The sequence below is a fragment of the Neoarthrinium moseri genome (assembly GCF_022829205.1).
Source record: "Neoarthrinium moseri strain CBS 164.80 chromosome Unknown scaffold17_Wmoseri_CBS_16480, whole genome shotgun sequence".
NCBI classification, from domain to species: Eukaryota; Fungi; Ascomycota; class Sordariomycetes; order Amphisphaeriales; family Apiosporaceae; genus Neoarthrinium; species Neoarthrinium moseri.
The window spans coordinates 351,421-367,861 of record NW_026055131.1 but is presented as its reverse complement, the minus strand read 5'-3'; the positions used below and the strand labels follow the sequence as shown (position 1 = coordinate 367,861).

The 16,441-nt window shown below is 51.8% G+C and overlaps 6 protein-coding genes across 6 annotated transcripts; 3 read left to right on the top strand and 3 right to left on the bottom strand.

The window, feature by feature from the left end:
* Positions 1 to 94: 94 nt before the first annotated feature.
* On the top strand, positions 95 to 863 carry JN550_005534 (uncharacterized protein; the record flags this gene model as incomplete). Its single annotated transcript, XM_049317172.1, has 2 exons — positions 95 to 581; positions 673 to 863. 2 exons carry the CDS (start codon positions 95 to 97, stop codon positions 861 to 863), a joined length of 678 nt encoding a protein of 225 aa, XP_049172547.1.
* A 2,559-nt stretch (positions 864 to 3,422) lies between these two features.
* JN550_005533 (uncharacterized protein) lies at positions 3,423 to 3,942 on the top strand (the record flags this gene model as incomplete). Its single annotated transcript, XM_049317171.1, has 2 exons — positions 3,423 to 3,577; positions 3,651 to 3,942. 2 exons carry the CDS (start codon positions 3,423 to 3,425, stop codon positions 3,940 to 3,942), a joined length of 447 nt encoding a protein of 148 aa, XP_049172546.1.
* A 621-nt stretch (positions 3,943 to 4,563) lies between these two features.
* On the bottom strand, positions 4,564 to 6,304 carry JN550_005532 (uncharacterized protein; the record flags this gene model as incomplete). Its single annotated transcript, XM_049317169.1, has 3 exons — positions 4,564 to 5,319; positions 5,378 to 5,992; positions 6,062 to 6,304. 3 exons carry the CDS (start codon positions 6,302 to 6,304, stop codon positions 4,564 to 4,566), a joined length of 1,614 nt encoding a protein of 537 aa, XP_049172545.1.
* Positions 6,305 to 7,478: 1,174 nt separating this feature from the next.
* Positions 7,479 to 9,354, top strand: JN550_005531 (uncharacterized protein; the record flags this gene model as incomplete). Its single annotated transcript, XM_049317168.1, has 5 exons — positions 7,479 to 7,650; positions 7,725 to 7,781; positions 7,848 to 8,176; positions 8,237 to 8,371; positions 8,431 to 9,354. 5 exons carry the CDS (start codon positions 7,479 to 7,481, stop codon positions 9,352 to 9,354), a joined length of 1,617 nt encoding a protein of 538 aa, XP_049172544.1.
* Positions 9,355 to 10,081: 727 nt separating this feature from the next.
* JN550_005530 (uncharacterized protein) lies at positions 10,082 to 11,057 on the bottom strand (the record flags this gene model as incomplete). Its single annotated transcript, XM_049317167.1, has 2 exons — positions 10,082 to 10,671; positions 10,742 to 11,057. The coding sequence occupies 2 exons, from the start codon at positions 11,055 to 11,057 to the stop codon at positions 10,082 to 10,084; spliced, it is 906 nt and encodes a 301-aa protein (XP_049172543.1).
* Positions 11,058 to 12,486: 1,429 nt separating this feature from the next.
* JN550_005529 (uncharacterized protein) lies at positions 12,487 to 14,974 on the bottom strand (the record flags this gene model as incomplete). Its single annotated transcript, XM_049317166.1, has 3 exons — positions 12,487 to 13,200; positions 13,263 to 13,985; positions 14,048 to 14,974. 3 exons carry the CDS (start codon positions 14,972 to 14,974, stop codon positions 12,487 to 12,489), a joined length of 2,364 nt encoding a protein of 787 aa, XP_049172542.1.
* Between the last annotated feature and the right edge of the window lie 1,467 nt (positions 14,975 to 16,441).

Below are 16,441 nucleotides of genomic sequence, written 5' to 3'. Positions count from 1 at the left end.
TGGTACTGGCATTGGCGCCGGCATCGCGAAGGCATTTGCGGCCGCTGGGAGTTCCAGGATAGCCATCATGAGTCGTACTGAGAAAAATCTCATCATGACCAAGCACGCCATCGAAGCAGAGTTCCCAGAGACAGAAGTTTTGGCCGTAGTTGCTGACATCACCAGCATGGAGCAGGTTGATGAAGGGTTTAACAAGATAAATCAGGCTTTCGGCAAGATCCACGTGTTTGTCAGCAACGCCGGGTTCCTGCCGGTACCCCAGCCTGTGCTCGGCTCCGATTTCGACGTCCAGGACTGGTGGACTACATTTAGCACCAACGTCCTCGGGGTACTATACTCGGTCAAAGCATTTGCCAGGTTTGCAGCTGAAAGAGCTTGTCTCCTACATATCTCTTCATGCCTTTCGAACATTCCACCGCTGGAGGTTGGCCAATCCGCCTACACTGCAAGCAAGGCTGCTGCAAACAAATTGTTCGACTATATGGCCCTGGAGAATCCGGCCTTACATATAGTAAGCGTTCATCCTGGTCTCGTTGAAAGTGGTATGAGTCGTAAGAGTGGCCACGGAGGCCTAGACAAAGGTTAGTATTCTCCATGGAAGCCTGATCGCTGTGTGAAGACTGTTTATGTCAGCCTTGGGCTTTTCATAATGAAAGCTAATATGCGGTGCAGTTGAGCTACCTGGACACTTTTGCGTGTGGCTGCACAGCCGGGAAGCCGAGTTTCTCAGGGGCAAATTCGTGTGGGTGAACTGGGACGTGGATGAACTGAAAGCTAGGAAGGAGGAAATCATAAACACGGATTTACTTGATACTAAGCTTGGTGGGTTGTCTTTTGTGGGCTGGAAAGGGGTAGATATTTGAGGAGAATTTTAGATTGAGCCCATCTCTGTTCATTTGTTAGCTATAGTTGTGCTCACTCACGCCATACTTCATTGTCCTTTCTTAGAGAAACTTAGTACTTCTCTATTTAAATAGGTGCTTTTAAGTGGGATACTAAGGCCGGATTTTGGTTGGGGAAAGAACACACTAGAAATATTTGGGTTGCTAAGTAGCCAGCTCACTTCTCTTACTGCATTCGCATTTGGAGACCATAAACAGATGATGAATATGTGCACGGGACCAACTTCCGTTTAATAATATATCTAATACACCGCGTGCTGGCTTGGAGAGCAGTGGCTTCTGATATAGTTGAAACGTGGAGACTTCTATCTTACGGCCGGGGAAGGGGGCTGCTTGAAACATTACTACTACTGCTTTACCAAGGTTTCTATTTCTCTATATAGGCCTTGCCAACGCCGTGGTCCATAAACCCCATACACGCCCTATCGAGTCTTATCTCATGATTATGATTGCAACGTAAGAAGTAACACAAACAGGTGCAGTTAATAGGAAGAACCTTCTTTTTTCTTCTTTTTTTTTTTTTTTTCCCTCGAGCCAGTGTATGTTACTATGATCCAGTCAGTTCGAGTAAAACCTCTGTGTCAATGGAATGACACGCAAAAAGACTGACACAGACCGTAGTTGCGGGCTGATTTATCCCGGTTTTGGGGGGGGGGGGTTGGGGGGTTCTGGTTGGAGCATTCAGGTGCCTTTCGCCGTCTTCGTGGTCAATATGATGATGATAGTTTCCTGAAACGGCATAAGAAGGCGAGTTAAAACTTGAATTCCACATAGTTTTGGTTGTCTAGGACTCTAGGTCAGCCAAGATCGAATTGTTTGAAAAATCTCACAACATGAATTAAGCCGCTTAAGCCGGCTCCAAATTTTGGCGTGTCATAAGTGGTTGTTGCGTCATCACCCCACAACTTCTCCTACAGTAAACCTCGAGTTCCCCAATATTCAGCACACTAGGCCTCTATAACCCCTACAAATCAGCTTATTCCAATCGCCAAAGTTGATTACCCAACAACAATAACAACACCAAGAAAGACCACATTGCTTATTACATAGGAAGACTTGCGTCAAAGGAGCATCGCCATGGTGGCGTGGCCAGCTCGGAGAAAATATAAGCCTCCATGGCAACGACCGAATTGGCAGCGTTCTACATCGCCCGACTTTGAACTGGGCAGCTCAGCCTACCCGTCAAATACCTCAAGTAGTGGTGATGATCCGCATGACGAAGATGAAACCGCCGCAAAAGTTGACCCAGTCAAGATCTTTGACTAACCCGTGTGCGTTGGGGAAGATGAGATCCGCATATTGCGGCTCCTGCCCGGTCAGGGCGGTGACCCGATAAGTGTGCAACTGCACCACGCCACAATGAGCTCCTCACCGAAATATACGGCATTATCGTACGCATGGGGGGAGAGAAAAGCGTCGAGGGCAATCTTATGCGAAGATCAATGCATCCGGATCACTCTGAATCTTTATCGTGCCTTGGCTCATCTACGTCATCCGTCGGATCCGGTCGATCTTTGGGCTGATGCGGCCTGTCTTAATCAGAAGGATGACATTGAGAAGACCCGCCAGGTACGCAGCATGCGTACAATTTTCATGGGGGGGGGGGGGGGGGAACGTGATAGTCTGGTTGGGCCCTGACCCCAGGCAGGTGGCGAAAGGTGTTTTCCAGACCTTGAGCGCAATGGCGACGCGGGATTTTGAGGACCCTCTTCCGCTGGAGGACATATTCTGGCGTGATGCTGAACGACTATTCACAAAACACTGGTTCCGAAGATTGTGGTGTGTACAAGAGATCGTTCTGGTGACCGAAGCTGAGGTTCTTTGGGGTGCAGAGGCAATGTCTTGGAGGATCTTGGGCAAGACTGCTACGTGGATCCAGTCCTGTCAGTTCAGCTTTTCCGCCGAATTGCCCAGAGCGGCGTCAACAACGCTCACATGATGCATAGTCTTGCCAGTGACCTTAAACAGGGCAAACAAGTATCATTCCTAGAGCTGCTGGCTTTGACCTGGCAGTTTCGGAGCTCGGATACAAGAGACAAGTTTTATGGACTTCTAGGAATCCCTACCACCGAATCGAACCCGAACCAAACAGATGTATATGTGCAGCCAGACTACACAATGGGTTTGGCAGAGGTGAATCTTCACTGCGCTGTCCAGACTATCGAGAGGTCACAATCGGTCCGCTTACTCTCACATATTCAGGTCTCAGAACATCGACCTCGCGAGGATCCAGCGATGAGCAGCCTCCCAAGCTGGGTACCCCAGTGGCACCAATACCTTCGACCTATGCTTGCTCCATCTGAGCAGGCTTCTTCCTTCAAAGCCTCAGCTGCATTTCTACCTTACACTCCATGAGTTGAAAATGGGACACTATTTACACGAGGGATGCGATTCTCTCGGGTATTAAGAAAAATTGGACGGAGCTGGAAAGTACGTTCTCATATCGACCCTTATAAGCTTATATCGGAAAGTTGGACCCAATGAATGGAAAATTCTTCGATGCTCCAGGAATATGCGGACATGCTCAAAGCTTGGTGTATGATTCTGACGGCGGGAAAGGACTGGAATGGGGTTCCGGTTGACGACATTCAGCAACACGTGGCCGATCTGGCCGCATATGTGCAAAAAATGGAAATGGAATATAATCATTCTCGTCCATATAAAAAGAAGATTTTGTATGTATTCCACTATAAGTTCAGAAGATTCGCCAGTTTTTCCGGAAATGTGCTGACCAAGTCCATCCTTCAGTCCTGACGTCCCAGGAGCGGAAGGTGGCGACAGCTACCGGTTCTATCTTGCGCTCAAGAACGCATGCGAAGGGAGGAAGTTTTTGATGACGGATAATGGTTATCTGGGATTAGGACCTGCCGCGATGTTGGAAGACGACATTGTCTGCCTACTATGTGGCTCAGTTATGTCATTCGTATTAAGGCCAATTGATAAGGGATATGAAGTCATCGGCGAAGCATATGTTTACGGTATCATGTTCGAAGAGGCTTCAAGCTCTGAAATTGCATTGGAACAATTCGCAATGATTTAATTTGCATACTATCAGGGCAATTTGTATCATGCCTTCAGTACCTTTATCTTATATTTATACAGGATCTTTTATGTGATATTACCGACTGTCGAAGCCTGCCCGAGTTTTAGTAAAGGAAGAGAAACCCACAGTCAAGCGTCTGATTGGAGCAGAAATGGGGTGATAGGAACAATTATGGCCACTAACAAGACGACATAGCTCATGCTGAAAAGAATTGAGGCTACCACATGTCGAAGGAAATGCTAAGTATCCAAAAGATGCAAATAGAAGTATCTATTTGTATCCCTTTGAAGTTTTCCTGATCCAGAAACGAAATTAATCAATAATTTCTTTTTGTGAGTTTCACAAAAGCGCAGTCACATAACTGTATGCTATTTTTGGACCCGAAACTTGGCATTCGTGCCTCCATTTTCGGCAATCAGGTCCACTTTTCTTTTTGCGACGACTTCATGCCTAGTAGAGCACATTTGTAATGATAAAGTGATATGCCATGGAGTCCGGCCTTTAGAAGTAACAGATCTGGGCGCTGGTAAAGCATTTCCCTCCAAAACAATCAGTAGTATTAAAATTTATAATTGGGAGCCGCACGGCTGCAATCTATTCCGCCCGACATGTAAATTTTTACATTCTGAAGGGGTGATCGGGCCTGTCATCACCCTGTTTCCTCTTGGTCAACAGTTCTCTAGGTGTAGGGCCGTCGATCTTGGCGTTAGGGCCGAAGAAAAAGTCATGCTTCCAGGACATCAGATCTGTAGTTTCAACCAGCCACCTAAAAACCACGGATTGATACTTGGCCTCTATATGGGCCCACTCGGGCTTTCCGGACAAGTTATGTCTCTCACCAGGGTCATTCCGGCGCTCGTAAAGCTCGGCCTGCTCGTACAATCTGTAGACGTAAGTGAAATCGTGATCCCTACACGACGTCGCCTTGCCAACAATCTGCGTTTGTTCATGTTGAAGTTTGCCCTTAATATCGTAGGGAAAACGAGGCCTCTCTAAAAGCCACTCCTCGGATAGCAGGAAACCACCTTCGGAAAATGCGTACTCCTTGTGCTTATAGCCGGGCTGCTGATTCATAAGTGGCACAAGGGAGATTCCATTGTGGGGGAAAGTCTCAGGGACATTGCAGAGCTCGAAGACTGTAGGCAACATGTCCACCATCTCGGTCATGTCCTCCACAACGACGCCTTCAGGCACACCGCCGCCGCCAATGATCAGAGGTTCCTTGACGAGAGAGTCACTCAGTCCCGAAGGCCATTTCTCGATCAATCCATGATCCCCAAGATACTCGCCGTGGTCCGTGAAGAGCAAGGTAACCGTATTATCCCACAACCCCTTCTCATCAACCACTCTCATAATGCGCCCGAATTGATCATCCTGCGCAGGCGTTAAGTTTTTTTGGTTGTCGGAAAAACATAAGCAGAAGGGTACTAACCAAGCGGCTTATCATGCCATAATATGTGGCAGCAATCTCTCGCCACTTCTCCTTCGTTGTGCTCTGGATGTTATACTCCTCCCTAATAGCCTTCATGTACGCAGGCTCAAAGCCGGTCTTGGATTCCACGGAGACGGGCTCGGGCATTTGGGAGCGATCGTACATAGAGAACCAGGGCTCTTCAACCTCAAAGGGACAGTGCGGCCAGATCAGAGGTAGGAACAAGCACCAGGGTTCTTGTGGGGGGTTCTGTAACCATTCCAGAGCGCCACGAGTGGCAGCCTCGTCAAAGTCAAACGAATCATCCTCTTCACGCTCTCCGAGATAGAAAAGACGAGCCCAAGCGAGATCAACCTCAGACATCTTCTTACCGGCGCGCCACATGTCAGCCTCTGGCTCGACCAAGAAGCCGTACTCGTGGACGCGCTGGGCCGTGACTTCGGCGTCCGCGTACATGTGTCCACGAGGGGTAAGGTGTGCCACATGGTAGCCGCTCTCCTTCAAACCCTTGAACATATCACTTTCCCACAGCTGAATGAGGGTATCCAGTGACCGATGGGCAGAGATGTGTGGATACTGGCCCAAGAACATGGAGCAGCGTGACTGGGCACAAACCTGCCAGAGCCATTAGCAACCGTTGGCAAGTCGCCATATTGGGCTTGAATCAGACGGCCTGCAACTTACACTAGCTTGTGCATAGCAGTTGGTAAAGGTTGTTGACTTCTTAGCAAAGGCGTCCAGGTTGGGCGTCTTTATAACGTTATTACCAGTGAATCCCAGGCAGTCATATCGGAGCTGGTCCGGCATAAACATGATCAAGTTGGGCCTCCTAGCTGTGGGGTCGATCCTGCGGACATTGGGGTTTTCGGTGACGAAGTCGAGGGGGATGTGTCCCTCGAACTTCTTAGGCTGGTCGTTTAGCACCATCTTAATTACCAATGCTCTTCCTACTACCGATGTTGCTTAGGGGAAGCGGGCGTGAGCAGAACTTATGTACTCGGAGGATCGAGCGTGAAGATAATTGAGCACGCCATCTCAGGAAGGATTGCTGGTTGGTTGCCTGGGTGGGGGTTAGTGAGTGCCGGTTCGGCTGGGTTTCTGCTCCTCTGAACCGAAGGGCTGGATACTCGAAATGCTGTCAGGGGTCTATTCCGAACCGAAAACTTGGGAAGGGCAATGAGGCGTGGCTGCCGGATTCACACCAATTCCCCGTCGCTTCGGGGGTGCCTGTCGACGAAGCCTTCATCGAAGCTCTGACCCCTGGGCTGACCATGGATTTTGGAACCTGGAACGCTGAATAGGCCATCTCCATCTTCTTTGGAGACTTGGGTGAGTTTGCCGAGCCCCATTCGGTGGAGTCCAAAGCGAGCAACGATTCATTAAATTTAATATAATTTGTCGTCGGCTTGTTCTGCCAGTCGAAGACCAGTGAATTCCTTTGTTGAGCGATTTGGTGGCCTCGAGGGCTAGGAGGTCGTATCCGTTGCTGGCCTGTTAGCGCGTTTGGAAACAGCTCCGATATTCGCAGGGACCTCCGGACTGGGAATGCGAGTGCCGAACAAATACCACATGAGACTGATGTTGTAACACAAGACCTTATATCGCTCCCATCGGGAGAATAAGCTTCGACGTCAGTTGCTATTTCAACCCTGCGAGATATTGTCTGGTAACACAATCTTTCTCGGCTTCAGTCAGCATACGGCTAGTTGCCTGTCGTCAACGAATGCGGCAGCTTCAGAGCAGGTCAAGCCCTTGAGAATCGGGCTGGACGCGCTTCCATTAAGTGCGCCATCGGCATCGTCATGCCGCTCCCTTCTGCATTTTCAGCGCCTCGGGTGGCAAGCTGGAGGACCTCTGAGAGTGCCGGCCGAGAGACATTCCGGGGGCACAACTGTATGGAACCGGGGCCCCACGCCCATTGCGACATATAGCTTCGCATTGCGACATTCACCAGCCGATAACAGGCCGTCTGAAGCAATTTTCAAGGCTATACATCGCACAATCTCTATAAATGCCACTGGGACGTCCTGTGCAACATTACCTCGTACCAGTCTGGTGATATCCCATCTCAAATAAGCACACCCTGAGCACGGTGATAACAATGGCGAATGCGAAAGATATGAGTGTCCAGTATGTCCAAGAAGACAATACACAAGATAACGGAGCGCCCGAGGACTTCACTGGAACGGTTCGATTTACCGACAAGGACAAAGTTTTCCTCATCCCTACCCCTAGTGCGGACCCGAGAGGCACGTATTCGTCCCATGACTTCTGTCCACCAGAGTCTGCATATACTACTGTATGAGACGTCTCTAGCTGCTGATTGACTGACCCTTGGAAATAATAGACCCCTTGAACCTACCCAAATGGAGAAAGGTGCTGTTTGTCATCATTGTATCACTCTGTAAGTATCCGCGCATGCTACGTGGAAGTAACGGTGGATCATAGCTGATCATTTTGTGTTGAATAGTCTCTTGCGCTGCTGGCTCCATGGTATCTGGATTTGGCAGCCTGTTAGCCTTCTATCGACCCAAATATATTAAAGCAGGAGCTGATGTGGCCACAATTTCCGGGCTGGTTGCCTACCCAACAATATTCCAAGGCCTTGGGAATCTTGTTTTCATCCCTGTAGCAAATGCGATTGGTCGGCGACCTGTGTTCCTGCTGGTGTGCTTGATAGCCATCCTCGGAGGCGTTATTGCATCTCGGTCAACTACCCTTGAGGTGCACCTCGCCGGGCGCATGGTGCTCGGGCTCGGAGCTGGCCTTGGCGAGGCCCTGCCACCAATGATGGTATCTGTAAGTCTGCCACAAAGGGGATTCCGTCGTTGGGGCTGAAACCGGGTTTGCACTACGTAGGAGATACACTTCTTGCACGAGAGATCAACAGCTCTCATGTGGCAGTCTGGCATCCAAGCTATTGGGGCTGCGGTCTTTGTCCTCTGCGCTTCCCCTATTGCTTATGCTATCCAGCCCGAGAACTGGTACATGGTTGTGAGTAGCTCTTTCTTTCCTCGTACCTCACGTAGGCTGTGGACTAATGCACGTATTAGCTGATTGCCGTCCTCAGTCTTGTCTTTTTATCCGCCGTCTTTTTTCTACCCGAGAGCAAATATCATCGCCACTTAGCCACGGAGCACGATGACACCAATCCAGTCAACAACATATCGTCCAAACAGGCCCCCGCTTTGTTAACTCTTGAGGACCGACCCACCTTTGATCTAATCAACTACAAGCCACGTACCCTCCACTCAGACGTGAACCTATTCGTTAACGCTCCGGAATGGAAAGGCATACCAGAGACCTTGATCCGGATGACGAAGGTCTTCTTCTTCCCTACCGTCCTCTGGGCCTTTGTACTCAACGGAACTGCACTTGGTGCCATGATTTCCATTAGCGCCACGCAAGCTACTGTCCTTCTGGCTCCTCCATACAGCTGGAGCTCAAGCTCCATTAGCTATGTGAATGCTGGTCAGATCGTTGTTGGAATCATAGCCATTCCGCTGCTCGGATACGGCTCCGACTTCATGATCAAGTGGAGGGCCAGACGAAATGGCGGCATTCATGAGCCTGAAAGCCGTTTGATTCCCCTGGTGATTCCTTTAAGCATGGGTATCATTGCTTTATTGGTATACGGCGCTGCCGCCCAGTATTCGGGGAAAATTCACTGGGGCGCATTGATCTTCGCGGTGCCAGCTGATTTCTTCAGCTTCGTGGGAATCAACATTGCCACGATCACATACTTGCTCGATTCCTTCCCCACCGCCGAGAACGGCCCAATCCTGATCTTGATCACCGCAGTTAGAGGTTTTGTCGGGTTTGGCTTTAGCTATAGCGTCACCCAATTCGTGTCGACGGCTGGATATTTAGGCTGCTTCGGGACATACGCAGGACTCAACCTGTTCTTGGGGGTTCTCGGCGTTATTATATTCCTCACTGGAAAGAGTCTTCGAGACTTCCAAGCCCGATTCCTATAGTTAGGTCAGAGAGATAATGTCACGAACCCCGTCTCCCCCACTCTTGAATACGTCTTTGCATTCTCCACAGGGCGGTGTTTAGTAGGAAGACAATAGCTAGCCTAGTGCGAACCCCCATTCCATTTGGATGGCGTGCATCGACCATCTGGAGTATGATAGCGACAAGGATAGATGCGGGCTAGTAATGTACTATTAGTGCAAGTTGATTAAGAAATCCGTCGTACTTGTCCGTGGCTACGCGTGCCTTTTCAGCAGGAGATCGACAATAGCTAAGTGGCCCTAGGTAGAAATCCATAACAATACCATCCGATTGACTACCATGAGCGTCGCTATTACCTGTCACCTTGGAAAGTAGTAACTCTATATCAGCTATAAGGCCGGGTTACATACCTGATAGCTCTTTGTAGCGTCAACGTTGGTGTGCTTCTAAAGTAAAAGCTCAACATGCCCTTGTGGCCGTTGTGAAACATTTCCAAACAACTCATTATCACGTTTCGTGTGATTTCTCAGGGGGCGCAAGTTAGGAACCGCTAAATCTCTCATTGCCTGGATACTTGTCCAGCAATACGCTCCTCCTAATGACGACTTATGCCAGTAAAAAGAGCTGCGTTAACAAAAAGGGACTAGGATGCCCAGGCCAAGGCATTCGCTCTTGGAGTACCATCGGTCCTGCTGCCTCCACTACTTTGGATCGCCCCCTTTCCCTAAGAAGAAATCAATCATACTACTACATCTTGCCATATGGGCCGGGCCTAAATTCGGTCGAATCCCCCTCGATGGGAAGGACCGGTCCCCGGCCGCAGGTGATGAGTCTGTGGCTGATCTTGTCGTTGAGCTGCCCGGCCGTCAAGGAGGCATAGTCATCTATCAGCATGTTCAGGTTATACCCCCTGGTCGTCACCACCAACCGGCTCATCCAGACGTTTGGGTACTTCTCATAGTGGCAGCGGGTCCTGATCACACGTGCTGCAGCGCCGAGTCTCTGGTAGCCGCGGTCCCAGCAGTACACCGGCTCCCAGTGCACCTTAATTGAAAGGCTGGGTGTGACTTCGTGCATACGCCTGACCAGGCCGCAGTGCTTGTCCGAAAGTCTCGTCGTGAGATAGCTCCGGGGTACGTTGTGAGGGTATCGCGACTGTTCCGGCGGCGGTGTATACACAGGTCGCGGTCTAGGCTGAGCGTACCAGGAATGCCGTTCCCAATAGTCTCTGCCCAAGGGGTTGGCACCCGCAAGGAGAGAATCGGTCTCAAAGTTCAAGTACAACATGCCTTTCACATCACCATATGTGGCATTTCCACGCATGTCTCGCGTGCAACCTGTGTCCACATCAGCCAGCTAGCACTACTCCCGATCCTCCGGCCCAGACAACCAGACTGAGGGACATACAATGGACGTCCAGTTGGGTGTTGTAGAATTCTTTGGCTTCGCCACGACTTTCTGAACTGACCAGCAAGAAAACCGAGACCAGCTGGGCACTGGGCATGAGCCCAAGGGACCTTGTATCCAGCAGCACGAGGCGATTGACTGCCTCCATAGACAACGCTATTCGCCAGATGACGAGTCGAATTTCGGCGGGGAGGTCATGAAACCGAAAGCTAGCAGAGGATGCCACGCTCTCGTGCTGTTTCCCGGTAGTCTCGGTGTTATCCTTGTTGGCTCCCGCAGCTTCGCATGCTGTCGCGACCTTGTTGGAGCTCGCCATATTGGACGGGAACGATGAGGACTGATTTGTGTGGAAGAGAAGAAAAATTGCGTGGCTTTGCAATGGTTCAAGTCAGATACGGATGAATTTAAGCATGAAGCTTTTGCGGAAACATGGCGTCGAAACCGCACAGCCTAAGGAATCTCCTGTGGCGAGTTGCGCCTCGGAGCCCTTGATGGCGTTTGCTAACAAGGAGCAGCCGGCATCGAACTGGGCTGAAGGCTCAGGCATTGATTAAGTGCGGTATCAATTTTGGGGCCCGACTGAAAGACACCCTGAGTGTGTGTGTGTTGGTGCCTATACCGCAGGTTAACCTCTTAGGCCAATCTATTCGCAGACTCGATTATCAGGTTAGGGAACCTAGTGGCTCAATGAAACAGTTCTCGGAGGTGCAATGAAGGGCGTATCTGGCCATGGTCTCAACCCCATTTTCTATCCCGAGTACACTCTTATATTCTCATGGACCAATCGTATCAAGTGACATGGGGTGCACATGCTGTAGCGTGCAAGATTTCAGAGGCGTATGTCATCATCTGAGGTGTGTCAAGAGACTTGAGAGAAGCTGCGTCGCGAGACCAGGGTCCAGGGCCCAGACCACCTGAGAAGTACACGAGGTAATGGAATTCACGATGGGGCCTGGTTCACAGAATGTTAATCTCCAAAAGATACACGCGGTACAGGCACACGACACTAGCATCAAGAGGCAGCTATAAGAACTCAAGGCCAGTTTCATTTGGTCATATCTCTATTTACGATGCATAACCCCCCAACCCCGTACGCCTCAGATTTCGGACAGCATCAGTTTGAAAAAAAGGGGGGGATTCTGTGGCTGCGTCATGCCGTCAACCAAAACCAAAAAACGCACAAACAAAGAATACACTGCGAGAAACGTCGCTCCTCCATCAGAATGCGAGGCATCATATGTTCAGCCTCTGGTATCCGCATGAGTCCCTTTAGCGGGGATGACCAACCATTAACTCCCCATGCATGAGTCCTCCGAAAGTCAATTTTCCATTGCGCTGAGAGGATTCACCTCTCTCTATGTATATGTCATCTCCAGACATGATAAGGGATGCATCGAGCCCACGTCATTGGGTCAGTTTGCGAACCGCTGGCTGGCAATAAACGCAAAACCGCTATGATCTTGACGTCCAGTGTGCCAACGGTGACGGAGTCATAAATTGAGCTGGCGATGTTTTGAGGGTTTTGCTGCTGTTATGGCCCTACGCCTGTTGAGGACGGGTGCACATGGAGATGAGGGATCCTCCACATGTGGTCCTGTACGTCATTCATTCGTGCTATAGTGTCGAGGACCATAATGTTCTGCCATGGGCAAAAGAGCGCTGTGGACCTCTGTTCAGCTAGAAGATGATCGTGACGTGGCCGTGTGGTGGATCAGATCTACAGTGTGTTAAACACTACGCTCCACCTAGCTGGGGTGTTCTTGGGCTGCTCCATGGAACGATGCCGTACTGGGACCAGCATTAGACTGTCCTGGGCCTCCTGAAGCATTCCCACCTGCGGTGCTGGGCCCTCTGGTATGGAAAGCCTCTTCAAAGAAGCCAGGTGCAGTCCGGCCTGTCGCAGGTTCCTCCGTAGGCGAGGTGGGGAGCACTTGTGGTGCTGGAGCCGCGAGAGTGTCGAGAGCATTGGCTGATGAAGGGCCATTGAGAGAATTACTGAAGGCGACCGAGTTCTCAATGATTGGGTTATTGGGATCCAGCCAGCTGTTGGTTTGGGAATTCACATGCGGCAGAGGAGGCGGTGGCGGGATAGCCATATTGTGATTGTTGACCTGGACATCGTCGTTGTCAGGACCAAGGGCGAGTTCACTACCATCACCCATGTCATCATCCTCGATAACATCGTTGTCTTCCAAGCCATCCATGTCATGGGCAGGCTGCGGTGGCAGAGCGGGCCGTCCCTCATGATATTGAGCGAACTCGGGGTGAGTGTTAAGATAGCGCTTCAACCCTGTAACTCCCGGGCCGGAAAATACACAGAACACCTGACGCTGATGTTCAGTGAAATCTGGTGGCGCTTCGCGACAAAAGTTCTCGAGATCTTCGCGCAAGAACGCATTAACGCCCGTCAAACTGAGGTGAGTCAGCTTGGGGCAGGCGTTCAGAAGTCTAATGATGCTCTGGGACGGCTGTTAGTAGGGCTCACATTGGGACATTGGTGGGAAGCATATTAGATCCTTACAGGCAGAGTCAGATTGACGCAGTAGCTCAGATGGACTCTCTCTAGACTGCTGCTGTGATGAAAGTCAGGAACCACCAGTCCCTGCTCATTTCTTCGGGAACGGATCCGTGAGTTGGCCCTTGCCAAAGCCTCCATACTCTCGTCGGTAATCGCATTGCACTTGACAAGACCGATGCGTTTTAACTTGGGCAAAGTGGCCAGCCGAGTTACAGAATCATCAGTGAGGTGCTGACAACATCCGAGATCGATGTAGCGGATCCTGTTGCAGCAGTGGACCAACTTCTTGACGGCATCGTCGGTGATGTGGCGGCAGTGTCCTAGATGTACGTAGTGCAGGTTCTTTCCCAGGCGCGAGATAGCATAGACAGCCGCATCGGTGATGTTGCTACACTTGGCCAAGACCAGGTTTCGAAGTCGGGGGGCCACCTCGATGATCCTCTCAACGGCGCGGTCTGTGAGGCGGGCACAGCAGGTGAGATCAAGGATCCTCAGGTGCTCGTAGACCTTGTTGGATGGAAGATTCAAGAAGGCCGAGTCATCGATCAGGTCGCAGTTGGCAAGACGCAGCTCCCGGAGGGACTGGCCCTTGGCGAGAAGAGCCGTGATGGGGTCGTTGCCAATGTTACGGCACGAGTGCAGGTCGATCTCCAGAATGTTGGGGCAGTTGTTGGCAAAGGCCATGATGGCACTGTCGTTGAGTTGATCGCAGTCGTTGAGTTTCAACTGTGAGCATACGTAAGTAGATAGCCCGGATTAGAGGGTGTAATTGTCATGGGAAAGCCTACCCTCTTAATATACCTGCAGCTCTCAGCCAGCTGGATCATGCTCTCGTTGGAGATCTGCTTGCAGCTCGAGACGTTGAGTCCCTGTAACCTGGGGCAGTTCTCAGCAATAGCAAAGATGGATGCCTCGGTGATCTTGATGTCCTGGGAAATGTCCAGGGCCAGGAGATGCGGACTGTTTCGAACGAGGGCAATCAAGCCGACGTCGGTCAGGTCCTTGCAGTTGGTCAGGGTCAGGCGCTCGACGCGGGAGCAGACAGCAAGTGGCATGACGCTGCCATCGCTCACCTCGTGTGCCAGGGCGGCGAGGTTCAGGCGTTTGATGAACTCTGGGTAGGCAAAGCTGGGGTGCTCGAGGCCCAGGGTCTGGCAGATCTTTGTGTGTTTCGGCCAGGTGGTGCAGGTAGGGCGGTGCCAGAGCATCTCGACCACGTTTCTGGCCCACCTCTTGGAGACCAGCATGCATCGGAACCAGTCGGCAGGCGAGTTGAGGCGGCCGAAGATGCTGATGAGGATCTCGCTGGGGAGGGTGACGGCGATGGGCAGACATTCCTGGTCGTTAACCTGCATGTCCTGGAGGTTCGGCACCATGCCCAGCGAGGACTGCGAGTCGTTGTTGGCCAGGTAGAAGTCGGACTCGTCATTATCGCGGGGGATGGGCGAGTTGGTGGACGAGGAGGAGCGGGAATCCCGGGTCTCAGAGGCGTCTCGCTCTTGGTCAGCATCGGGGCCGGGGCCGGGGCCTGGCTCAGCCATCACGACGGTCGGGAGATCCACGTCGCTGCTGCTGCTGCTATTGCTGTTGCTATTGCTGGTGCTGTTGTTGTTACCGTCGACAACCGTAGCAGCAGCGGCGGCCGGTGCAGCAGTAGCCTGGGCAGCCTGGGACTGCGCGGCGATGACGTCGAGCGCGGGCGCGGGAGGACGCATGGCGTGGACGCGTGTTGGCTCGAGTTCCGACCTCTGCCTTCAACGGAGAGACGGGGGATGGGGAGCGGGTGGGCTGTGACGTGGTTGATGCTATTTCCAATCCAGTCCAACCCCGGGGACGGACCCGCACGGCGCAAGTGTGGTCTGGAAGAGCCCCAAGACCAAGGCCCGGACCGTGTGCGGCCTCGCTCACGCGATTCGGGGGGGTTGCAGTAGAGAGGGCGAGAAGATGCGTCCACAGCGGCCGTGTCGATGGGGGGGCGGCCGGCTGTTCGGTTGGGCTGGGTTGGGCTCTGGTTTTGGTTTTGTTTGGTGTTTTGTTGTGTTTGGCGTCTGGAGAAGAGCCCGAGTGTGACGATGGCTGACAGCGGACCTAAACCAAGGCCTGGGTTGGGGTCAGCATCCAAGGACCACGGAAGGTAAGTAACTTCCAGGTTGGTGTGTGGTGTAGGGACAGCGCCGGGGGAGGGGGTCAGTGGTCCTAGTACCCAGGTCCCAGTGGTAGTGGGTGCCCGTCAAGCCCGTCCAGGTCGTGGTTGGTGGGTGACGGTGATTAGCGACGCGCGTGGGGTTATTATTAGGAGACCCGCTTAAGTGAATGAGATACTCAGTTACCACCCAGTAACTAACCATCTCTACTGGACATGCTTGAGAACGTCCAATCCAATGTAACTTGACTATGTACTACGGTGTGTAATGACCCCCCCTGATGCCCCTGCAACTACGGGACAGTAGCTGGAGGGATGCAGTGGACGCCCAGAAAGTGCCCCAGTGCCCCAGTGCCCCAGAAACCCCGCTAGACTGGCCCCTAGCTGTCTTGTGCCGGCGCTGGGCTGCCCTGAAATCAAGCCTCCTGAAACAGGCGGTCGAGCACCATCAGACGGGAAGGCGCACTGGTTTGAGATTGCGCGGGACAGCATTATTTTGCAAACCGCATACGTTCGATACGTTCGGAGATGGCCTTTCGATTGGCGGTGCTACCTAGGTATGCACGCATCTAGCTTACTCCTGCCCACCGGCCACGCGGTGCCAGAAGTCATCAGAGGACCTCGGCCGGGCATACGTAATTCCCACTTGGGAGACTGGCGGTTGGTTATGCTTCTGGCGGGCGTGAGTTGCGAATCGGGGGCCAAAGTACCGCAGCCGATGCACTGCTAGCTCATCCCATCCCGTCGCCATTTGCTATGGACGGTTAAGCTTAATCCAGCCTCGCGCCAGGTGACCGTCTGCGCCAACCGTGGGCAGTCTCAGCCTGAACCCGACAGATGTGTTTCACGAGGTGAATTCAATTCAGGATTCTACGGATGCAAGCCGTGGCAAGAGGGCTGGTTCTGTCACACGCGCAATATAGACTTGGGGCCAATGGCCACGAGACTCCAGGAGACAGAGGCCTTCGGATGACTTTCTGTGTCGACAACTTTGAAGTCGATAGATGAGTTGACGTGACCCCAGAATAGCTTCGTAGTT